This window comes from Mesoplodon bidens (assembly GCF_964165515.1).
Source record: "Mesoplodon bidens genome assembly, chromosome: X".
Taxonomy (NCBI): Eukaryota; Metazoa; Chordata; class Mammalia; order Artiodactyla; family Ziphiidae; genus Mesoplodon; species Mesoplodon bidens.
The window spans coordinates 58319817-58345001 of record NC_138163.1 but is presented as its reverse complement, the minus strand read 5'-3'; the positions used below and the strand labels follow the sequence as shown (position 1 = coordinate 58345001).

Sequence of the window (25185 nt, the reverse complement as noted above, 5' to 3'; positions counted from 1 at the left end):
GGAATTGCATCCTATGCCCCTCCTTCTCATACATCTCAGGGTCATCTCACCCATCTTCCAACAGCACTCTCATCTTTAGCTCCAGCCCAGACTTCACTCCTGGGTTCCAGATTCATATTTCCATCTTAGTTCCTGGACCAGGGATCAAGCCCATGCCTCTGGCAGTGGAAGCACAGAGTCCTAACCACTGGACCGCCAGGGAATTCCCCATATTTCCAACTTCTTACTGGATTTCTCTACTTAGATATTCCTCAAAAAAAAATTTTTTTTTTCAAACCTGTTTATCCCTTGTCCTCTAGACGCTTTTTCTCCCCGTTGATCTCACCCTTCCAGCCAGGTCCTAATGAATGTACTAATACCTTTAAAATATCCCTCCTCTCTATTCACTCTGCTAGCCCTTTAGTTCAGTTCTTTATCTCTTACTTAGACAATTGCACTATACTCCTAAACATCTCCCTGCCTTCTGTCATGCCATCCCCAGAGTCATCCTCCATAGTGCTGTCTGACAAGTCTTTCTAAAGTATAAATCTGATCAAGTCACTTCCTATATTGCTTATGGCTGCACTGCCCAATACAGCAGCCACGAGCCACATATAGCTGTTGAGCGCTTGAAATGTAGCTAATCTGAAGTGAAGGATGAAATAAAAACATGTTAGGTTTCTGAAACTTGCTCTAATAAAAAGAATGTAAAATATATAATTTTTGTATATATTGAGTTAAATATTAATACATTAAAATGCATTTCACCTCTTTCTTTTTTATTTTTTAAATATGGCTACTAGAAAACTTAAAATTATTTAGGCGGCTCACATTTGTGACCTGCATTATATATCTGTTGGAAAGTGCTGGCTTATAAGATAGTGCTCACACCCGTATCATCATGTTAAAAAATCAAATTCAACAGAGTAAATTTTAAAGAGCTAATTGGATTTATTCAATGAATCATAAATTGGGCAACATCTCATCTAGTAAATAGAAAGGAGCTCCAAAGAGGTGTACAAAATGAAAGACTTTTATAGGAAGAAGGAAGCAAGACAAGGAAGTTCTTCTAGCAAAGAGTGGATTGTTCAGACAAGGTTACCTTCCTTTGTGGGACAGTGGGGGGGTCTATCAGGTAGATTTCCTTACTAGTGTTGACCAGGAAATTCCAGATTGAGTGGTTAAGATTACATTCCTGGGAAAGACTGAAACTGCAGTTAGGTTAAGTATCAAGTCTCCGGTTGTTGATGTGAGTCTTAGCACAAGTGACTCCATTTTGTGCCTGTTGTCTCTTTTTTAACAACAGAATTATGATGTTTCATCATCTGGCCATCACTTGCCTAGTTCATTTCATCTTCTTCTAGCTGTCATGCAAAGATTGACCTGGGTGCATACCTGGGCCCCTCCACATGCCAGCTGTGCCATCTGGAGCAAGATGCTTAAACTCTCTAAGTTTCAGTATACCCAGCTGGAAAACAGAGATATTTCCTGCTTCAATATGTTGTTGGGAGGATTATAAGATATAACCAATATGGGAATTCCCTGGCGGTCCAGTGGTTAAGACTCAGCGCTTTCACTGGCCTGGGTACAATCTCTGGTCGAGGAACTAAGGTCCCACAAGCCACGTAGTGCGGCCAAAAACAAAAAAAACAAAAAAAAGATATAACCAGTGTGAAGTGCGTACTGCATAAAACTTAATTCTCCAAGATATATTCCAGCCACACCAGACTTCCTTCATTTCCTCTTTTCTTTCCATTGTAAAGAGCAGGTCATTGTTCAGATGTGTCTGCAGCCTTAATATTCCTAAAAGTGCACAATCCTCTTTCCCTGTTTAGTCACTGGGGTTCTACTTTCCCTTTATTTTTCCTGTTTTCACCAAATATTATACCTGAGAACCTCTGTGTTTCCTTTTATTTTTTCACTCAATATCCTGTCCTAAAGAATTCATTTTTCAAAGAATAAATGATTGTAACATTGAGGAAATCTCGTCAAATGAAGAGCATAATCAAAAGAGATTTTAGCTTATTCGTGCCCCATAAGAAAATATTTTTTTCCTGTGATCTGACACCCCACAGTCAATTCTTTAAACAAAGTAGGATTTAAATTTAACTTTGGAGTAACATCAGAAATAATTTCTTCTCCCTCACTGCCCCCCTTTTCTTCTCTTAACCCTCCTGCCTACAAGTGTCCTCTACCCCAGACCCACACACTTAGCTACCACTCAAATTAACCACCTGGAGAGGGTCCTTTTCATCAGTGAGGCCTGTTGAGAAGAGCGTCCTCAGCTCACTGTGGATCATCCACAGCTTCGCAGAGAGTTTCTGGCAATGGACACCTTGCCCTAGCAAATCTTAAAAGTATTTTTGACAGCCAGAATTGTCAAAGATAAGAGTAGGGTGAAATGTTTTATATACGTTTCCGTTAGGAATTTCCATGAACATCTCTGAGTACCCTGCTCATAGGAAAAGTTCAGAAACACAACAACATTCTAAAAGGGGTGATGAGACTCTGGCTAATGTCTCTCAAATGTAAAATGTGGACTTTCAGATGATGTGGTCACCTTTGCCTTCTGCAATGTCAGCATTTCAAAATGGGTAAAGGATATGGATTAGATAGGAACTGAATGCAAGTGTGTTTTGCAAATAGTGTCTTTTAAGATAACTGCAGATGATGGTTGAATGCTTAAGGTATTAATACAATCAGTATTTAACCTTGTGTAACTCCGCTTCATCAAATCACGCCCTGCCCGTTGATTGCATTAAGCCGGGTCAGTGGTTTCTTGCTTAGGAATATCTTATAAGAATCTGAACAGGAAGGCAGCAGTAGCTGATCAGCTACTGTTTATTTGCATACTGAGCATGTCATCAATAATACAAAAGACAAGGTCTTTAAGTTGAAAGAACAGTGGGATTGGCATGAATTTTGCTTAATGGTGCATAATAAGGAAAGTAGTCTGTGGTGCCAGAAACTGACAGGATCCATTATGTTAAAACAGATATATGTCTTTAATTTAGGGGTATTATGTAAATCTGACAGGAGTTTTTCCCTTTATTTTCCTGTAGTTTAACTTTAATTGCTCCAAGATTAATTCCAATTTCTCCCTTCCTCCAGAGGGTGATGAGACGGGCGTGATGGATAATCTTCTAGAAGCCCTGCAATCAGGTGCAGCATTCCGAGACCGCAGAAAGAGGATTCCAAGGAATCCAGGTAAGGGCCATTCCAGCTCACATGATATTATAGAATGTAAGTGCTCAGAGCCAAGTACCAAAAATAACCCAAAATACAAAAACAACCTTTTTCATGAAAAAAATGTTTTTAAACAGTTGATCTCAGTTCATGTGTGAAATCTCAGCAGGCTTCTATATCTACATGATCACAAGTTTCAACTTGGTAAAAGCATCTTCAAATAACTGTAGGCTTTGCAAAAAAAATTTAGAAGCAAGGATTCCTGCTGTGTTTCATATTAAATATTTTTAATTGTGATTTTATGAACATGTGGTTTGAGTAGAAGATGGTTTAAAACCATAAATGTAATTAAATCATTCCAAGTAATTAGTCCTAATGATGTCACTTTAGCTATTTACGGGTAAGGAAACTGAGATAATGCTCCTTTCCAGAGGCCATTTTGGCTTTGCAGTCCATTCTCCATTCTCCATGTTACTAAAGAGAGGACAGGCACAGATGATCCAAGATCCCCAAAAGTCCCAAAATGTTGGAACCCCCCTTTTGTGTTTGTTTGATTAGTAACAAAGCCGCACTATGAAAAATTGGTCTTGGAGGAAGAAAAAGCATAAAAGAAGCAGAACAACCTGCCTCACTCAAGTGGACCCAGAAAGTTGTCTGCCTTTCCTCTTCATACCCTATGACTGAAGTAAATAATAGCTCCTCTCAGAATAATCCAAGTAGGCTGAGCTATCCATCTCCTCTAAGGAAATTTTTAAATTTTTAGTCCCTATCTTTCTTGAGGTAGAGGGAGAAACTAGGTGTGTTGACTATAAAAGCTCTCTTCATGGGCTGTAGAGCTATACGGAGACATAAATGAAAAAAGGAAAATTAATAGTAAACATGGAAACTCTACTTAATTTAGATTAGTAAGATTTGCCGTGAATAGCCTACAATTCAAAAATATTCTGTGTTTAGACCAGAAACGATCACATTTTATTAAAATGGAAATGGGTACCTCTCAAAACCATTGTACTCCAACAAACCAGTGAAAGAAATGGAGCCCAGAGAAGAATGGTCCAGAAAAGCTTTTGGCAATGGTGAAATTCATGGTGGAAGACAATATAAGTTATATTTCATCTTTTTCACATTTGAGTGAATCCCGATGGGTACACTAGCCTGAAGGTTAGATTTGGTTGAGAGGACAGGAGTGTTTTGGTTGGAGTGTAAGACCGCTTTATGTGGATGAAGACATTGTAGATGGCCTACAGAAAGAGTGGAAGACTGCAGGAAAGAAACTTAACATCTATATTTATATGTCCATATTTTTTACAGTAATGCTGCATAGCAGAATGTTAGGAGCACTACTAATCTGTCCTCAATCTTTACCTGTAAAATGAGAATATTCTATCATGCTACCAGAGGCCCCTGCCACCTTTTAAGGAAAATAGAAACCTTCCCTGCTCTTTCTTGAACAATCAGAGCATTAATAGGCAGTGGAAGCAAACTGAAATAATTTTTCTATCAATTCTGTTCTCTGTTAAGCAGCTAATAAGTAAAAGCATGTTATTCTGTGCCATAAAAGAACTGCCATCATCTTTCTAGGCTGTTTATTTTTAAAATACATTTGCTAAGGCCCCTGTCTGACTAGTCTCACAGCTCATACTGACTCTAGAACAACTGTACTGAGAGAAAGAGATCATTCCATGGGGTTTCTGTGAGTTGGGTACTCAAGGGAATATAGTGTTGTCAACTGTGAAATACCAAGAATATATTCACAAACTGCATAATTTTTTAGTACTGATTCCAAGTAATCTAAATTGGGACCTCTTTTGCTTTGTAGTTGGAGGGCCTCCATGAACACGTAGGGTCAAAAATATCAGCCCAGTTAGCCCTGGCAGTCATTCTAAGTGGCAGCAGCCAATGAAAATATCTAGCGGTAAGAAGAAACTAGAAGGCAGACAGTGGCAGTGATTGGTAAAGCATCTTGGACATCAGTAGAAGTACTTGAAGGGATGGGGAGGGAAAGGCAGGCACAGAGTTAGCAAGTCTGCCAAAAACTCTCCCGTCTGCTTCCCTCTTTCTAAAAGCGACAGAACTGGGGGGGCTTTTCCAGATTTCCTCTCTCTTTCTGCCTCTCTTAGCTAAGATCATCTTTTCCTGCTGGCCTCCTTTTGTTTTCACTTTCCTAGGTACCTTATTTGGTTCCTTTCCAAGATCCCATTGACTTTCTATTGCTACATTTTCCCTGTTCAACCCCAGCATCCTTGCTCCTGTCCAGAAACCTCTACTTCACCATGATGAGATAAAAGCAGAAAAATCAAATTATAAAGAAGGCTGTTTTCTCCAAGTAAAGTCGTATCAGAGGAAATAGCCAAAAAATCTGGAATCAGAGTCAACACAGACAGCAAAGAGGTACTGCTCCACTTGCCAACCCCATTATCATTGCTTACAGATGGACACCCCGGCATGTAAAATACAGAGCCCTACAATTGTGCCTCTAATTGCAGTGTTTTCAATTCCATATTTAAACAAAATCAGGCGAGAGTCTGTATTCTTCATTAGAAAATCAGAATGTTAATAAATGGTATGATTAGTTACCGACATTGCAAATCTTCCACAGTGAGCCGATGTTCCCCTCCCCAAGAAGAACTCATATTAGTTAACTCAGAAGGAGCTCCCAAATATTGCCTCCAGCCCATTCAGCTGAGTGTGTTGTTTCAGTTAAGGGCACCAAAACCATTTTAAGGGAGACGATCATATCAGCAGTGATTCTGAAAATATAAATAACTGATATAGCGTGGGCCCCAGCCAATCAGAACATGCACAGGCTATAAGTAGCCACTATGGCTGCTACTGGCTGTATTACCCAGATTATTGTTGTGTTGGTGTCAAACTTGGAGCTTAGGAAATGAGCCCCTAAACATTTATTCATGCATTGGACCTCTGTTCTGTGAAAGGTACTATGCTGGACATGATGGCAGATGCAGAAATAATTAAGATAAGATTTCCTTCGTTATAAGACCCTTGTGTCTTATAGGAAAGATTAAAAAAAAAGACAGAAGGACTACAGGATAAGGCAGATGATAAGGGGCATTATACACCAGATGTTAATAACATACTGTGTGAGTTCTGAGGAGGGAAATATTGTACCATATTGATATATCAGAAAAAAAATCATGGAGAAAAAGGCTTTGAAGGATGAGTATGGATTTCAGCAGTAGGAGTTGGAGGTGGGGATAGTGGGCATTTGAGTCAAATGAAACATCATTAAGAGTTTAGAAAGTGCAAAGCATTTTGGGAGAATGGCCAATGGTACAGCTAGTAAGAAAATAGGTTATATAAAGTGTAAAGTATGGAGATAATTCTGGAAAAGTGGGTTGTTACCCTATCATACAGTGCTTGAATAAGAGACTAAGGTGTTCGCATATCATTCTTTAGGCAATGGGAGTATATTGTTTTTAGCAGTGGAAGAATATGGTCAAAGCTCTATATTAGGACATTTAATCTATAGGAATGTAGGTGATGAATTAGTCATATTCTTAGTCATATGACTAATTCTTAGTCAAAAGGAGATAATTTAGGGGAAGGGGAGTAGCCAGGAGTCAAGGATAATCCTAGGGTTTTGACTTTGATTAGCTGGGAGGACAGTTGGGTTATGAGAGAAAACTATTAAGATCAGGAAAAAGGAATAGTGATAAAAGACAAATTCTGTTTTGGGCAAGTGAAACTGAAAGTGGTAGCAGAGCATTGAGGTCAAGATGTCCAGAACTTTCTTGGAAATATGAATGTAGATTTCATCACAAGAGGTTGAGTTTGTGAGATTTCTGGTTATACTTGGGAAATGGAAGAGATTATTAGAGAGATTATTAAGCGAAAAGAGATCCAAAACCAGAACCTTGAAAATGCCTCCCCTTTGGGGTTAAAAGTAGAACTAGCAGAGAAGATAGACCAGGAGCAGTTGGGTATGTAGGAGGCCAATCAAGACATTATTATTCTAGAAGCAAAGGAAGGCAGAAAAGGTGGGCATTTTCAATAATGGCATATGCTACAGTGGAATCAAAAAGGATAAAGACCAATGATTTGCCATTTGGGAGCTTTCTGGTGACATTTTTTTTTTTTTTTTTTTTTTTCTTTTTGCGGTATGTGGGCCTCTCACTGTTGTGGCCTCTCCCGTTGCGGAGCACAGGCTCCGGATGCGCAGGCCCAGCGGCCATGGCTCACGGGCCCAGCCGCTCCGCGGCATATGGGATCCTCCCAGACCGGGGCACGAACCCGTATCCCCTGCATCGGCAGGCGGACTCTCAACCACTGCGCCACCAGGGAGGCCCCTGGTGACATTTTAAGAGCATCTTTTCAATATTGGAATGGAATTGGGAGCCAGAATGCAGGGACTCAGCAGTGAGTAGATGGTGAGGCTCTAGGGGTAGATAGTATTCATTCAACAATGAAACAATTCTATTGGATGCCCCCTGGGCGTCACGTGCTGGATTAGGTACTGAGGATGCAACACCAAACAGGACTCTTGCCTCAAGGAGCTCACGTACCATTTGGGAAACATGAATATAATCCACGTGATACAAGTGTAGTGCAAGAAACTAACATAACATTTCAAATCAACTATACTTCAATTTAAAAAAAAATTTAATTAAAAAATGCAATGCAATCTTATATGTGCCATAATGAGGTAGGAATCGTGTGCTTGTGCAGCACAGGACATAGAGTAACTCCCTGCATCCCCTCCCCTCTCGTCTTTATATTCCCTAGAATATGGACTACACTTTCTAGAAGTTTGGTTTGTGAAAGGAGCACCTCAGTTTTCCTTAATTATCTAGGATGGATTTATCATCTATAAATTTGGCCAAATCTTTCTGGACCCTCTTTGTTACAGCCTGTGTTAGCACTTAAGGTAATAAGTCCCATATGTTTACAATCTACTTTGTAAAGAATTGCCCATCAATATTCCCGACTTTGTCATTATAAGATCAAAGGCAAGCTTTGGAGGAAAAAGAAACACATGACGAAAAACCTTGCGGGAGTGAAAACCACACTTAAAATATTAATACACAATGCCACATCTGTTTTCTTTCTGAATAGCTACAGATACTTAGAACATGCTTCTTCTCTTTGAACCAACTCCACCTCTTCCTTCTTTGCCCACTATAAGTATAAACAGGCTTCTTGACAATAGATAGATATCTAACTTAGTTATTTTGGCTCTGACTAGATTTTGATATATAGTTCTAGACATTAAAACACACACACACAAGAAAAGCATTATGAAGAAATGAAAGCAGGAAACAAAAGAAATATACTTTGGTTTTAGAACCACTCAGGGCAACCAAGAAAACTAAATTTGAAAAAAACAGAAGAAACTCTGGAGACACATGATCCTACTTCTATGGATCAGCAAGATAAAAGTCTGAATGAGAAGGTATAATTTACCATTTGAGAATAGAGAGGAGACAAGAAACAATGATATTCAACAGAGGAAAAAAAACAAACTCTAAGTATTAGGAGAAGTATTTTCGTAGCAAAACAAAACCCACATTTTCTTGGGCCTCTCTACCTCACAGTAACCAGTTTCTTCACTTTCACCTATAATACCATGCATTTCCCTGCCTGCTGTTTGCTATAGCAACCGGCACTCTCCTGCCTTCACGATGCCAGAGCCTGTGAGAGGTCAGTGGCAAAGAGGGAAGAAATGCCTCTCTCTTCCTTGAGTGTGACACTCCACCAATGTACCAAGATAATATACTACTTAAGCATCAAGGTCTTACAGACATTTTTAGAAAAACAGCTTTCAGGTTTAAGTTACAGCCCTCTTCATCCCCGTAGGATTTGGCCCCATACAGCAAGGCCCAAAGACAAGCCCATGTAGTACTCAGTATCCTCCTCCTTTTTTGATGACCAGGGTCTGTTGGGGTTTTGCGTTTGTTTTTCTTTTATTATTTTTACTAGGTCAAGCTGGTCATCCATTCTAAGCTGTTTACTTCTTTCTCCCTGTGGAAGAGTTCTTTCCCTTGAGCCTCCTCAGTCTCTGTTCTAAGTGTTAGAATCTTAGATTAGCCAACTAAACCCCATTTTGTCAATAGTACAGTTATTAGATTGGAATGTGCAGTTCAAATTTAGTAAAAAATGACATTATGCAAACAAATAAACACACAGCATTCATCCAACTATTTATTTATTTTTATTTTTTTAATTTTATTTATTATTTTTTTTGCGGTATGCGGGCCTCTCACCACTGTGGCCTCTCCCGTTGCGAAGCACAGGCTCCGGACATGCAGGCTCAGTGGCCATGGCTCACGGGCCCAGCCACTCCGCAGCATGTGGGATCTTCCCGGACCGGGGCACAAACCCATGTCCCCTGCATCATCAGGCAGACTTTCAACCACTGTGCCACCAGGGAAGCCCTTATTTATTGATCAAATAGTAGGGACCAGGCAACAGTGCTAGGACCTGGAGGGCAAAGATGGATAAAGCATGGGTCTTGCCCTCAAGAACTCAGTGGCTCATGGGAAAGACAGAATTATACATAATGTAAATGCTATGATATAAGTATGTACAAAGTCCTAAAAGAGGAATAAACTGCCTGGAGAATTCAAGAAAGTTTTCATGATGAAAGTGGCATTTGAACTGTTTTGAAGGATGAACAGTAGTTTGTCTGGAGAGCAGGGGGAATGGTGCCAAATACATGCAATGGAGACATGGAAGGGAACAGTGGTAATGATGAAAAGTTTGTTGCAACAAAAAGCCAACACACACACACACACACACACATGAAAGCAAGCGGGGTTGAGACTGGAGATAACCAATTTGGAGAACATCTGCATGTATATGAATATAGAAACCTTGGGATCACCCAGGAAGAGTATGTCCAATGAGAGGTAAAGGCCAAGACTAGTGCCTTTGGGAATTACAATATTTAGGCGGAAAATAGAGGAATCAACAAAGGGCACTGAGAAAAAACAAATAGTCAGAAAGGGAAGAAGATAAACAGCAAAAAGTGATGCCTGGAAGACCGAGGTTAGAGAAAATTTCAGAATGGAGAAAGTCAGCAAGGTCACATCCTGCAGAAAATTAAGTAAGTAGAATGATGACTGAAAATAGACCAGTGGGTTTGTCAACTGGCAGGTAACAGCTGTCCTTTTCCCGAGCAGTTTCAGTAGAATGGTGAGGGCCAAGAGGGAGGATTTAATGGATTAAAGAATGAAGAATATCTTTTGTTCCTTAAGTGCTGGCGCTTGAAGGAAAGAAAGGGAGTTAGAGAATGAAAAGATAAATTGTATCTCTTCTAGAGATTCTGACAGGAAACTCTAGATGCTTTTAAGGGTCTTGAATGGTATTGCCAATCATAAATTATGCCTGGTTTTACTTCCAAATATAGGACACTTTTCCCTCTTAATTCAACTGTATTTATTGAGCATATACTATGTGATGTACTTAAAATACTTTAGCATGCTTGGTGTTTTACAGTTAACAAAGCACTTTCTCATCTGTTGTGTGTATGTGATTCATAGCCATCTAATAATGCAGAGTTCTGTTTGCATAAAATGAAGGACATTTGTGGCTCATACAGAGAGTTTAGCTGGTGGGGGTGGAGGTGGGGAAGGAGACAAAAAGGATCAAATAATCCTCAGGCCATCCATTCAGTGTTCTCAGGAGCATTAGCTCGGTTACCTCTTGGCAATAACTAGAGGGTGAATTCTAGGATCTTGGTGAAGTCTATCAACATTTAGGTGACAGTTAAAAATACGAGAGCAGGTAAAATAATCTGGGGAAAATGAGTAGAGCAGCGGGCAAAGGGAAAACCCTGGAGAAAACAAACATTTGTGACACTGCTTCTTAGCCCTGGCTACACACTGGAATCACTTTGAGGTACTTCTAAAAAATACCCATGTCCAGTTCCTCTCTGAAGCAATCAAATCCAAATCTATGGAGTCAGAGTCTGAGCAATAGTATATTTTAAAAGTAATTCAGGTATACACTACTATATATTAAATAGATAAACAACAAACACCTACTGTATAGCACAGGACACCGTATTCAATATCTCATAATAGCCTATAATGGAAAATAATCTGAAAAAGAAGAAATATGTGTGTAACTGAATCACTTTGCTGTACATCTCAAACCAACACAACATTGTAAATCAACTGTACTTCAATTAAAAAAAAAAGTTACTTGGGCGATTTTAATGTGTCACAAAAGTTGACAACCACCAATTTATGGGACTAGCTTGGAAACCGAAGCACATAAAAGACAGCATGAAGGGGTTTGTTCTGGAGGAGTGGGGAGAAAAAAGCTAGTGTGGTATTGCTGAGGCCAAAGGAATAGAGCTTTTCAAAGAGTAAGTGCTGAATAACATCAGATGTAGCCAGGCGGACCAATAAAATACGGATTGGAAAGAATCCAGTGGATTTAACTGTTAGGAATTCATTGGTGACCTTAGCAAAAACAGTTTTAGAAGAGTGTGTTTGGATGGGGGTGAGAGTGAGGCAGATGCCTTGAGTTCTAAAATGCTATTCGTTTTTAAGGCCACTTAATTTAGTGTCCTTTTTTTAATCACTTCATGTGAATCTTATGATGAAGTGTGTACCTGTATTAGTTACTTAATTTTTGTTTTTTATCTTTTTCTTTACGGAAATTAAATTTTACTTTCAGGACAGACACATACATGTATTGATTAGTAAGACCTAGGTTTGCATTAGGGAGGCTAGAAACAGAAGATTGCTATGTAGTCTATCCTTGATTATTCTTTGACAACTAGAGAACAAATTGAACACAGACCATTTATGCCCTATTTATATGCAAAATTGTTCTAAGCAAGCACTGATGATGTTCTCTATAGAAATTTCAATCACTTTGCTTGTCTGTTCTCCTACACAATATAATCAGCTCTGCTGCAGATTTCTTCACTGGTGATCTCTGCAAGCTAGTAGGAGATAAGGTCAATTTCAGTTGATTTTTATGAGAATATGAATTTAACAGGCTTCCTTTAGATATTGGAATATGGGATAAGTTAGGACAAGCAATTATTATGCAGCAGTAAATTTCTCTTGGTAGTTTTAATTTCATGTCAAGAATTCGCAGACATGCTAATGTTAGTAGCTGAGCTCCCATAGCCACCTGCTTATTTACAAACCTTCAATTCAGGAGTAAATCGTTGGGACCCTATATGTCAGGTGCGTGATACCGCTCTAACATGAGCAGACACTCTGTGCATCTATAACTATATTAAATGACAAGGTATTTATCAGACTGTCATAAGTATCTTAAATTTTCTAGAAAACTAATTGCTTTCAAAACTAAAAGGAAATAATTGTTCTAATTGGTTGTTGTAATGATAGGCTTATTTCTCTCATATGGACTCGGTAGTATATTATTGAAAATTTTCCTAAACGGGGATAAGAAATGATAAACTCTGCTTCCTGTCCAGCTGAATTCCATCTGCTGCCCCAACGGCCAAAGGCAGCTAGATTCACCTGCAAATGAATGTACTCCCTACCCATCTCCCAGTTTTAATGAAACTTTTGGAAATACCTCTCCTGTGTATTATGATTTGAACCTTACTCCTAGTAGTTTCTTTCCTTGTGTCCATTAAAATGAGAGGAGCCGAAGGAGAAGGAAGGAAGAGGGCAGTGGGTACCTAAGGCTCTATAATACCCTTCTGAGATTCAGGTTCTTCCATTATTCATTGGTATTTTTTGCATTTGCAAAAGGATGAGCCCAGATACCTTGAACCTAATATTGTGCTTCACCTATTCCAGGAAGCCTTTTAAGGTTATGCTCAGTGTAAACTCTCTTAAAGATACTGATGATACAAAGTGTTAAAATACGGCAAGGTTTATAACTATATTTCACTATTAAAAGATTGTGATATATTTTTATTACCTAGCACATACCTCAGTATAGTGTATACTCTTGATAACTGCTTGTTGAACACTTCACAATTATCAGAAAAAAGAAAATTGAATCTACATGAAAGCCTTTTCAATATATTGTACCTAAAGCTATCTCTCAAGTTTGAAATTTGAAGGATGAAGGAAATAGAAATTCCATTCTACATCAATGTAAATGGAATTCCATTAAATCTGAGTTTATTTTATGGGCAAGCTCGAATGTCCTAGGTATGTTACCTTCACATGACCTTTTCTACTCAGTAATGTTTTTAGGCTTGACAAGTGAAGAAAAATGCTGAGTTTTTGTTGTTGTTGTTTTGTTTTTTTTTGCGGTACGCGGGCCTCTCCCTGTTGTGGCCTCTCCCGCTGCGGAGCACAGGCTCCGGACGCGCAGGCTCAGCGGCCATGGCTCACGGGCCCAGCTGCTCCATGGCATGTGGGATCCTCCCGGACCGGGGCACGAACCCGTGTCCCCTGCATCGGCAGGCGGACTCTCAACCACTGTGCCACCAGGGAAGCCCAATACTGAGTTTTTATAAAAAACGAAATATAACTATATGCCGTTACTCTTATTCTTACATCCACTGTACTTGCATTTGACTGCTGCCTCTTTGTCATTCTCAACTCAAATCGTGGTTTGTTCTATTCCTATGACTTAGAGGGCAAAATTCCTAAGTACTACTAGAGAAAATACAGGGAAAGTAGATTGACAACAGCCTTTTAAGTTTTACATATCTTCTCATCAGTCTTTGCAAATATGTCCTATAAGACAGGGGAGGTGGACGGGAGTTAGTGAATCTCTTTAGAATAACATTAAATAGTAATTGTTTTTCCAGTTTTCTCACAGATTTACTCAGGAGGACCAATCTTTCTGAAATTTAAGGGGTTTTGTCTATTACGTAGGGGTATTCTAGGGATTTGAACTGTTTGTTTCAGAGACTTTCTAGAATCCAGGATGATATTTTCCCTTTCCACTTGGGAAGGTTTTAGCTTGAGATTTCTGGGGTTACTGGTCTGTTCTATTGTTTGTCTTGCATAGATGTAGTATACAGCAAGCAGTACAGTACTCTCTGGGCAATGAACAGGGATTTTTTTTTTCATGTCATACATTATTCACCACTCTGCAGTGGTTTCAGAAAGCCAGTGCATATCCTGGACACAAAGAAACGAAAAAACACAAAAACGGGATATGATTTTCATCTTGTTGTTTGGAAAGTTAACACTGTTGTACATGGATTTCATCTTTCTTGCACAGTTAGAATTCCTGTTAGACTTTTAGCAGCCTTATAGCTATTAATCAAAAGTGTACATGTTTATTGTGTTTCCTAATAAACTGATAGATTATCTTCAAATATTTGGAGTTAACCTGTGAAGGGAAATTTGTACCAGGAGGGATAAGAAGTATGGCTTTGTGTGGATAGGCCAGTGTTTATTTTAGTTATGTTTGTGACTTCATCTCGGTCATCTATATCAGTATTATTTTATGTGACAGAGATCATGAGAGATGACTGTGCTTTGTGCATAATATTTGTAGATTTTATTTTATTATCATATCAACAGATAATTAGAATCAAACATAAACATTTTTGAATTGAAAAGAAAAAGGACTCTTTAAAAAACTTTTCTAGTATGTAGATTTCATTTTAAGGTCCAAATTGAACTCTCATGCACATGTAGAGAACATTAAAACAAGTTCAGTTAATAATCCTAAAAATGCACAACATGAAGGAACCAAGTGCCTTCCATAGTGACTGGGGTAATGGTCCAAGATAGAAAATAAATTTAGAAATGAAGTTCCAACATAATGAACTTCTAGGAAGTTATTAGAGGATATTTAAAATGTTGAATTCAGGGTGGTAGCAGATTGGGAAGGGCAAATGGGAAGAAAAGTATCACATCTAGCAATTTAAATATTTTTTTTCCAGTTGCCATAAATAGTATTGATTAGTTTGCATGGCTCATTTAGAACTGAAACTTCCTGGCAGAGGAAGATGCAAAGCACTGAAAAAGGATTATGGTCAAGTTGAATGGTGTCCACACAGATTCTTTGCATTATAAATTATCCTTATGCTTCCAGTTTCTTAACTTTTTTCCCACTTACCCTGCTTTGCCGTCCTGGGGCCTTTTGTACACCACTTTCCTCACTTCCCTTCTGCTGCTTCAGAAGAATCCTGTTTTATCAACTTATCTCCCTCACAACACTGTTTCCCACCTCCATTGTCCCAATTTGATTTTCCACATGCTAGCCGTGGAAAAGAAAAACTAGGGGGAGGAAATGGGGGAATATAATTATATCAGTATTGTTTGAAGTCTATTTTATTTCTCTTAAATCTCAACATTGTCTCTTTTATGAAAACAAAGACCACTGGCAATACTTATTGTTCCAAATAAATCCTCTCTTACTTTATGCCAAATTGTTCCTGATCTTGGTGGCAGGGAGGGGAGCAACGAAGGACATTTCAAAGGGACAGGGAAACGTTCCTGGATGGACTCTTGGCTCCCAACCTTTTTGGAATTATGATGTCATTGCTGCTGAAATTTATAAGTACTCCTGATAGTGAGGAAAGCATCAAGTAGACAATAAACCTTAATAAATTACATAATACATAAATTATTTCATCAATTAGTATAGACAGTTGTGAAATGACTACATGATTTTTTGCTCTCAAAAAGTATACACTCTTAAAAAGAAAACCAAAAATACCTTTTCATAAAAATTCCTCAAATCACAATGCACTGTTATTTACAGCTTGACAGGTATGAATGTCTTCAATGAAAAGGAAGATGTTCAGGATTTCAATGAGTAGTTTGGCAGGTTTCGTATTTTTTTATTTTTGTCTCTGTACATTCATTCAAATAAAATATTAGATTTTCCTGGAACAGGTCATAATTAAGTTCTACTCTAAGGAGATTTCTTTATTATTAAGGCACATAAAACAAAACTTTCTTAAAAAAGCACTTTTCTTATAAGCTAATATGTTAAATTTTTCTCTAATATCTTGAAAACATACGCCTCCGTTCATTTACTTTTTTCCTTAACTTGAAGACTAACTCCAGTAAAAGAAAGACTGTACAGTGTGTGTGCTTATCTGTTTACCTAAACCCAAGTGTGGCCCTTGGAAAGTAGCACCGCTTATCAATCGTGATTGTTTTCATCAAATCATGCAAAAACATTTTTGTTATGCATTATGCATAATTTATCCAACCACTACTTAACTTCTATTCTTGACCATTAAATAAGTTTTGTTACCCCCGTTGATTTGGCTACAGAAGTTAAATGTGGCAATATTTTTTTTAATGGAAAAGAAGCTCCATTTTGAAGTATCCCTTCTTTTGGCTTTTCTGAGCTCTATAACATGTGGTACATGTCCTGGCATAATTGAAGGTAAAAAGGGTAGTGTTGGGGTAGAATTCATCACAGAATTTCACTTCCTAACTGTGTATCCAAAGGTGCTTTTGTACCAATTAGCTATGACCTTTTATTCTAGCATTAAGGTATGAGATTATTAGAGGCAACCATTTCTGAAATATTTTCTTTCTAATAGTAGTTTAAGCAAATTTCCTTGCAGTGCTGACTCTTTTTCAGGGCGGTCCCCACCCCCCGTGTGCTGCTTCTTTCCACTAAGCTGCTAAATCTTTCGCAGAGGAAATAAACGTAATGTTTCTGGAAATGTGAAGAGCTTGTGCCCTTTTCTGAGTGTCCTACTTAAGAAATATTGCAGCTGCAGTGGCATTACGTGCCTTCGTTTCTTTCTGTTTCTCTCTGCAGGTAAATTCCTGCTTTAAGGTAGACCCACGCTCTTTTATTCCTGGAATTTTCCTCTTCTAAATGATGTGAAAGCCTCAGTCGCGTTTTTAAAGCACATTGTTTCTTTGTCAACTTATTTCACATCAGTTGACCATGCAGCTTGTAGGAATTATGGGGACATATGGGTTTATGGGTAAGAGGGTCTGAATGAATACTTATAAATCCATCTTTTCTATTAGAGAAATAACCCAAAGCAAGAGCCCTCTGAACACAGTCATAATAACGCGATCTTTAGAGATGACACACAGTGCATTCCCTGTGTATGTGATACGGGGAACATCTCCACAGCCCATAAAACGTCAGAAATGCAGCTAAAATGAAAACAACCCCCTGGTACATTTTCACGGTGCTTCAGTCATAGGACAACATTGCTGCCAAGTGAAAAGGTCCCATTTGACTTGCATTTGGGGCAGAGAATGAGAGAACTTTGCTACGGTTGCCTTGTTTATTCCCCTTCCTCCAAAGCATTTCTTTTATGTGATTCCTCCACTTTCCCACCCACTTGTCATTTTATTTGTTTTCAATGTGAATATCATACTATTTATGACATGGTCACTGCTTTTGAAGTTCACTTTCCAGAGCTATAAGTTTTATTGAGAAGATGATAATTTTCTTAAAAAAATAAAAAAAAATAGGTTATCAAACAAATTAGTTAAATCCCACTCAAATAATAGAAGGAGGCAAACTTGACATTCAACTTTGACATCTCATTTGAATCTTTTGTGCATGCTGTTCTGAAAGCTCCTACCACTTGTTAAATTTGAATGGGAGAGAACAAAACAGAGATAGTAGAATATTACTTCTTTTTCACTACCTTTAAATTAATTGTAGATTACATGGAACCATATCTTCATTATTAAAGTGAGAAATTCAATAAGTACTCTAAAGTGTTCTACTCTTCTAACTCCTTTACTAATGTCAAGATTCTGCATCAGAAGAGCAAGGGAAATAATATTTTGTTATGGTTAAAATGTTTTTTTCTTTCTTAACTAACAAACTTAAAAATTCTTTTTTCTCACATTTATGATTCTTCTTAGGCTAATTGAAACAGAATTCACATGGGTAATTTATATTACTGACTGCCTGCTGCTTAAACATTCATGGAAGGAAAAATCAAGTTGTGGAATAAAAAGAAATAAGCCTGCTTTGAAAAGATGATATTAACACTTTTGGTAGTTTATATTTTCTTAAATAAGGTAGTTTTGAAACATGTAAATATGTGAAGCTGGAAAAGAATCTTCCTTATTCTAGCACTGGTTATGTATGACTCATGGTTAGCACTGGTGCAAGCTGGTAATTTACAAACCTCAGATTTTTACTGCTCTTTGTAACCCTATGTGTCAACTGTACAAATGATAAAATAATAATCAAAGGACTGATGGTCAGTATAATAGCTATTGTGCTCTAGATATCTTTTATGCTTTGACATTAAATGTCTCTCTTGCCTTGGTATCTACTTTTTAAAAATCTACTACCCATTTCTGATACTATTTAACTGGGGTTATTAGTCCTTTGACAGTACTGCATGCTATTGACAGTATCTTTTAATTTGCTTAATTTCCTGACATTTTCTATGTAAATGTTTTACATTGGGAGTTTTAAATGCCAGATTTGTGCTTAAAATAGAAAAGCCCTCCACTAATAAGATTTAGTCATATCACCTAAGTACTACAGAGTTGTCCCAGATGTAAAGAGGGGGAGATAAAGAAGGGATCACAGATAATAAATTTGCCCTGCTTTCTCCACAAAGTTATTACAGCAAGCCTTAAATCTCAGCTTTTATTGATAAATATAAATATGGGTTATGTAAGGAAAGCCTATGCCTGTTTAAAATAGCATTCAAATCTGGTTTTAGTCATTGCGTTGGGCCAAACCGTTCCATAAGCAGTCCCAAGGCAATCTGAAAACAGGTATTTGTTGCATAATCTGTTTTTATTGCATATGTATTTTATTTTATGATTTTGTAATTAAATTAATAAAACTAAATAATATTTCCTGGCTAACTAGCAGGTAAACAACTTGACACAATATAAATGTATTTTATCTTGTGAAACAACTGATGGTCATTCCAAAGCAAGATTGTTGGGGAGGGGTGGGAGAAGGTAGGATTTTCAATTGGTTACCAGGCTTTTAACAAAACAATTCCTATTATAATCCTAGAGAATTTTATCTGCCTAAATCCCCACTCAGATGACAAGCAAGGAGTGAGAGCTGTAGTCAGGAACAAAGGATAAGGGGACCAATATCTGAATGAGCCCCTCCTCCCCCCATGGTGCCCTTTAGAGGGACCCATTATGCCCTGGGTTAGAACCTCTCACCATTGCTTGTGAAAATACTTGGCATTGAATGGTGCTGTATGTCTTACATTCTACTTACTAAAATTGCTTATACAATTTCAATTGGCTATGGTATTTATCATGTTCTGTCCTCAGCATTATGTAGCATGGTTAAGCCTACAAAGCAGCTGCTTTTTTTTTTTTTTTTGGTGGATCAAGTGATTATTATGTATTGTGCGAACATCAGTTCAAGTTTCTTGAGTGCTGTGGCATCTAGATGAAGGGTAGTAAATAAACATTAGGCTTTAAAAAAAAAGACTTTTATGCTATTCTTCAAATTCTACATTGCCTGGAAATAAATAGTGGTTGTAGGACCCTTTTATTTCAATAAAACTTAGATATATACATCCATTGGTGAGCACATATACATCTGCACCTTAATGTTAGTGGAATTTATTTGCACATGGGTATCAAAAGGTAAAAATCCTCAAAGATATTATAAAATCATGTTATATAGTTCAGTTTTTACAATGGTTCAAAACTAAGGGATGTCTGTGCGTACCATGAATTAATACGTGTACAATTTTTTAACCTATAACACCCTTGAAAAAATACCTTCAGAATGATAAGCAGCTTGGTTAGTTTCTTTTAAAGTATGTGGGTCTGGGGAGGATGGGTTTTAATTATAAAAGCCTCTTTGAAAATCATACTTGGTAAAACAAGCTATGTTGTATGTCTGCATGTACATATGTAACTCCTTTGGTGTCTAGTAAGAACTAGGTGCCATTCTATCATGTTTTCCACTCTCTCCTTGGGCTATTTCAAGTCTGAGACTTTCTCATTCTGCAGCCTCTGCCTCCCCACAGGTTCTGCCTTGATCCCTCAACCACATTGTCTCCTTTCTTCTCTTTCCATCTGGGAACTCTTATGTCCCACAGTTTACTGAAGTGCTATAACTACAGCCTGTATCTCTTATTAACATATCTCTGTGCTATGCTTTTATGTGGTAGTATAGAATATTAATGCGATTAGCACCATTCATTAAGATGTACTGCCCATTCGAGTGACAGCCTTAAGTCACAGGATAAGCCGCCTTTAAAATGGTCTACTTTTTTTTTTTTGAAGGAAGGGAAAATTTGTAATAAAAAAAAAAAGTTAAAAGCTCTCAGAAAATCTACCATGGCTAATCCACTCAACACCCTCTCCCTCAATAAAAGAGGAAGTTTCGACATTGAAACTTGGGGAATATTCATAATGATAGCACATTTTCCATACTTTAATAAATTAATCCATAAGTTAATCACAAGTGAGGATACTTTGCTTATTTCCTACAGTGACTATGAAGATAAAGTGACGAGCAGACATACAAAATAAACTTATGGTTACCAAAGGGGAAGGGGGGGGTAAATTAGAGGGTTGGGATTAACATGTACAGACTACTATATATAAAATAGATAACCAACAAGCACCTACTATATAGCACAGAGAACTATACTCAATGTTTTGTAATAACCTATAAGGGGAAAGAATCTGAAAAAGAATACATATATTTATATTTATATATATGTATATATGTATAACTGAATCACTTTGCTGTATACCTGAAACTAACACAACATTGTAAATCAACTATACTTAAATTTTTAAAAATAGTTAAGCAAATAGAAATTACTAAAAAGTTAAAGTGAGATGGTAGCTGTGAAGTTTTTTGAAACTTTTAAAGTAAATTTATTTAAAGCTTGAACAAAGCTTTACAGTGTTTAAAGGTTGCTATCATTACTATATTAAATCAATACCATTTATGTCAGTGGCTTCTCATTACTCTTAGGAAAATTCAAAATTTTTACAGTGGCTGGAAAGGCTCTGTATGATCTGACTTGTACCTACATTACCTGCCTCTTCTTGAATAGTTCAAGGCTGGGAGGACATAGAGCACTCAGCTACAAAACTGTTATCATATTAAAAAGAGGAGCATTGTTTTGGGTGAAGAGATCTTCCAGTATTCATCCCTGAAACTGGAGCTTTTGGTAATACTTGAGTAGTCATTTGATGGTTAAGAAACTGTGATACCAGATTATTACGATTGTTTGGTCATTCTTATGAAAATAGGTAAAATGTTATTGGTTTCATTTATATCTTTAATTGATTAAGGTAATGAACAAATAAAATGTAAGCCGGAATTTATGAGGTATTTAATTAATCACAGTAAATATAGTATATTGAACTTCCAGTTACACTGCTTGTCAGACTTTCAATATAGGGTAAGCCTGATATTTTCTAAATGGAACAATTAGAACGAACCTTATTTTAAAGTATCCACCTCTCCATACTCCAGGTTCTAAATAATTGTAGTGATATCTAATGTTGCTACTATTATAACTTTACAAAGCAATGGAAATATTGCCTGTACCCTGGCCTTCATAGTTCAACCTTAGACTTATATTTCTGTGGCTACATCTATAATATAGAAATGGTTTTATTTTCCTGGCTAACCTATTCGAGTGCAGTAAAATTTTTGAAAGAAAAATTATTTTGGATCAAGGACAAGCAACTCCAGGAGTTAAAATAGTCATTTTTTCCCCTGATTATTTTTCAATCTAGAATTTTTTTTTAATATTTTGCTTTGATACACTGAATATTCAAACATTTTAGTTAGAACTGGACTACAAAAGTAATATATCTTTCTAAAAAAAGAAGCTGATATAGTCAAATATGCATCTAAGAGATATCACTTGTTTATACATAATAATATCACCATAAAGATTTTCATATTGTTATTCTGATTTAAGTGTCCCTTCCTGGAGACAAATGTATATTTAAGTCTTATGATCAGAGGAGCCATAGCCATCACAGCTCTGTCAGAAGCAGAAACGTACTATTGATATTAATATTTTAGCTTTCCACTTGCTTTCATGAAACCTATGAACAGAAGCTATCAGTGTCTAGAGGTTGGCTTCAAATGACAAATTCAGCATGCTGTAAAAAGTGATACTAGGATTTCCTGCTGAGGTCATCCAGAATTTGGCCATCCTGAGAAATGACTGTGGGTGCATTCTTCTTCTCAAATATAATTCTTTTTCTTTAAAATTTTTTATTTTATTTTTGGCTGCATTGAGTCTTCGTTGCTGTGTGCGGGCTTTCTCTATTTGCAGCAAGCGGGGGCTGCTCTTCGTTGAGGTGTGCAAGCTTCTCATTGCGGTGGCTTCTCTTGTTGTGGAACACTGGCTCTAGGTGCGCAGGCTCAGTAGTTGTGGTTTGCTGGCTCTAGAGCGCAGGTTCAGTAGTTGTGGCATGCGGACTTAGTTGCTCTGCATCATGTGGGATCTTCCCGGACCAGGGATGGAACCCATGTCCCCTGCATTGGCAGGCAGATTCTCAACCTCTGTGCCACTAGGGAAGTCCCCTCAAATATAATTCTTATTTAAAACTCTTATTCTCTAGAGGTTCTTGTGCTCTTATTATATTTGATTTTGATGGTAAATAATGTGACTGTGAAAAGGAACCATACCACATGAAGAAGGACATCACTTATAGAATTACAAATTGGTCAGTGCCCCCTTGCTAGTATTCTAGAACCATCTGACTAAAATAATATATGGTTTGGTTTCTTTTTCAAAAAGATAAAATGCAAAACACAATGGAAATGGACTTCTGAAGTATTCTGTCACCCATATAATAAATAATGGCTAAGATTGTTTATGATCTTGGCATATTATATGTCCTCAGTAAAGGTCTGTGGAATGAATAAGTTATCTAAATAGATGTATTATCTATTTTATCTGGAAGTGGCCAGTGAACCAGCTCCAGACTCTCTCAGCTGTGGTCCTGAAGCCCCTGGAGGTAAGGCTGCCAAACTCGGTCCAACTAGAAATTGTGAAACAGCCCTGTAACTGGGCTCCAACCCCTCATAGCTGCAGTTTGTGAGCGGTCCTGCCAGTCCAGGAACCCAGTTAGAGACACTCCCATCTGCACCTCTTGAGATCCTGAAATCACCCTGTACCTGGCTCCAGCCCCTCCCTGCTGGGGTCAGGGAGCAGTCCAGCCGACCCAGGCACCTGGCAGAAGACACACCCATCCAAGCCTCCAGAGTCAGTTCTACAAACCTTAGTCCTGGCAGTGGACCCTTAAGCTGCCCTGGGACTTGGTTTTAACACTTCTCAACCCTAGTCCATAGCCAGTCCTGCCTGCCTAGGGACCCACCCAGTGACCCGGCAGGAACCCTCTCAGGGACCTAGTGGGAGTCATACCCATCCATACACCTGGTGACAGACACACTGTCTGAGGACCCAATTGTGGATCCTGAAGCAGACCCTTGTCCCAGCGCCACCCTACTGAGCAAGTTCCTAGAGGCCATCCCATCCACCCAGGGATCACACAATATCCACACCCACCTGCCAACTGCAGACGCAGTGATAGCCTTGTGATCCAGCTCCAACACGTCAGGACTGCAATTCCAGAGACAATCCACTTAGTCTGGAGAACCAACAGGAAAAGGTATTTACCTCCTGAAACCCGTCTGTAAAAACTAGAAGGAAGGCTTCCCTGGTGGCGCAGTGGTTGAGAGTCCGCCTGCCGATGCAGGGGACGCGGGTCCGTGCCCCGGTCCGGGAAGATCCCACATGCCGCGGAGCGGCTGGGCCCGTGAGCCATGGCCGCTGAGCCTGCGCGTCCGGAGCCTGGGCTCCGCAACGGGAGAGGCCACAACAGTGAGAGGCCCGCGTACCGCAAAAAAAAAAAAAAAAAAAAAAAAAAAACTAGAAGGAATGTTTGCTCCTTCAAATGTACAGACACCAATGCAAGGCTACATGGATCATGAAGAATCAGGCAAATATGACATCACCAGAGGAAACTAATTAAAGCTCCAGTAACTGATCTCAAAGAAACGGAGATCCATGGATTGCCTGACAAAAAATTCAGAATAATTATTTTAAAGAAATTTAATGAAATTCAAGAGAATACAGATAAACAAGTAAACAAATTGGTCACAAGCAATGAAGGAGGTCACTATATAGTGACAAAGGTGTCAATTCATCAAGAGAATATAACAATTATGAATATATACGCACCCAACGTTGGAGCACCTAAATATTTAAAGCAAATATTAACAACTAAAGGGAGAAATAAACAGCAATGCAGTAATGTTAGGGAACTTCAATACCCACTTCCAACATTGGATAGATCATCTAGACAGAAAATCATTAAGGAAATAGTGGACTTGAATAACACTACAGACCAAATGGAGTACACTATGCTAAGTGAGATAAGTCAGGCAGAGAATGACAAATACTGTATGATCTCACTTGCATGTGGAATATTAAAAAGGCGAACTCGTAGAAAAAAAGTGTAGATTAGTGGTTGCCAGGGGCTGGGGAGTGTGGGAAATGAGATGTTGGTCAAAGAGTATAAACTTTCAGTTAGAAGGTGAAATAAGTTCTGGGGATCTAATGTGCAGCATGGTGACTACAGTTAATAATACTGGATTGTATACTTGAGAGTTGCTAAAGGAATAAATCCTAAATGTCAACAACATCAACAAAATTGTAACTACGTGAGGTGATGGATCATTTCACAATATATATGTATATCAAATCATCGTGTTGTACACCTGAAGCATACGTTATGTTATAGGTTGATTATATCTCAGTAAAGCTGGGGGGAAAAAAGAAGGCTTATGAGAAGAACATCTCCAAGCTATAGACCAAAAAAAAAAAAAAAAAAGCAATTAGAAGGGGGAATAAAGTTGATCCACTGCATTATCTTAAAAATAATAAACGAAGTGAAATGAGAATTCTTTATTACTTACCAGGTACAAAGCATCATTTACCTGGGTCAAGTCAGCATAAAACCTGTAATTGCTGGTTTTTAGATAGATAGATAGATAGATAGATCTAGATATCCAAATCTAGATCAATCTACCTATTTTTCACATTCTTTAAAGAAATATTTTCAATATTTATTATAGCCAGACGTTTAGGGCACCAAGATGGACCTTCCCCCAAGGCTACTTACTATCTAGTGTGGACAAGAGAGATACATGAAATTAACCATTAGGTTG

At 38.1% G+C, this 25185-nt stretch overlaps 1 protein-coding gene across 1 annotated transcript in view; it reads left to right on the top strand.

Annotated features, from left to right (window-relative positions):
- DIAPH2 (diaphanous related formin 2) overlaps positions 1-25185 on the top strand; it is an 897118-nt gene that overhangs the window by 727434 nt on the left and 144499 nt on the right. The window contains exon 27 of the mRNA XM_081223297.1: positions 3091-3186. Coding sequence (XP_081079423.1) covers positions 3091-3186 — 96 coding nt within the window. The remainder of the gene's footprint in view (positions 1-3090; positions 3187-25185) is intronic.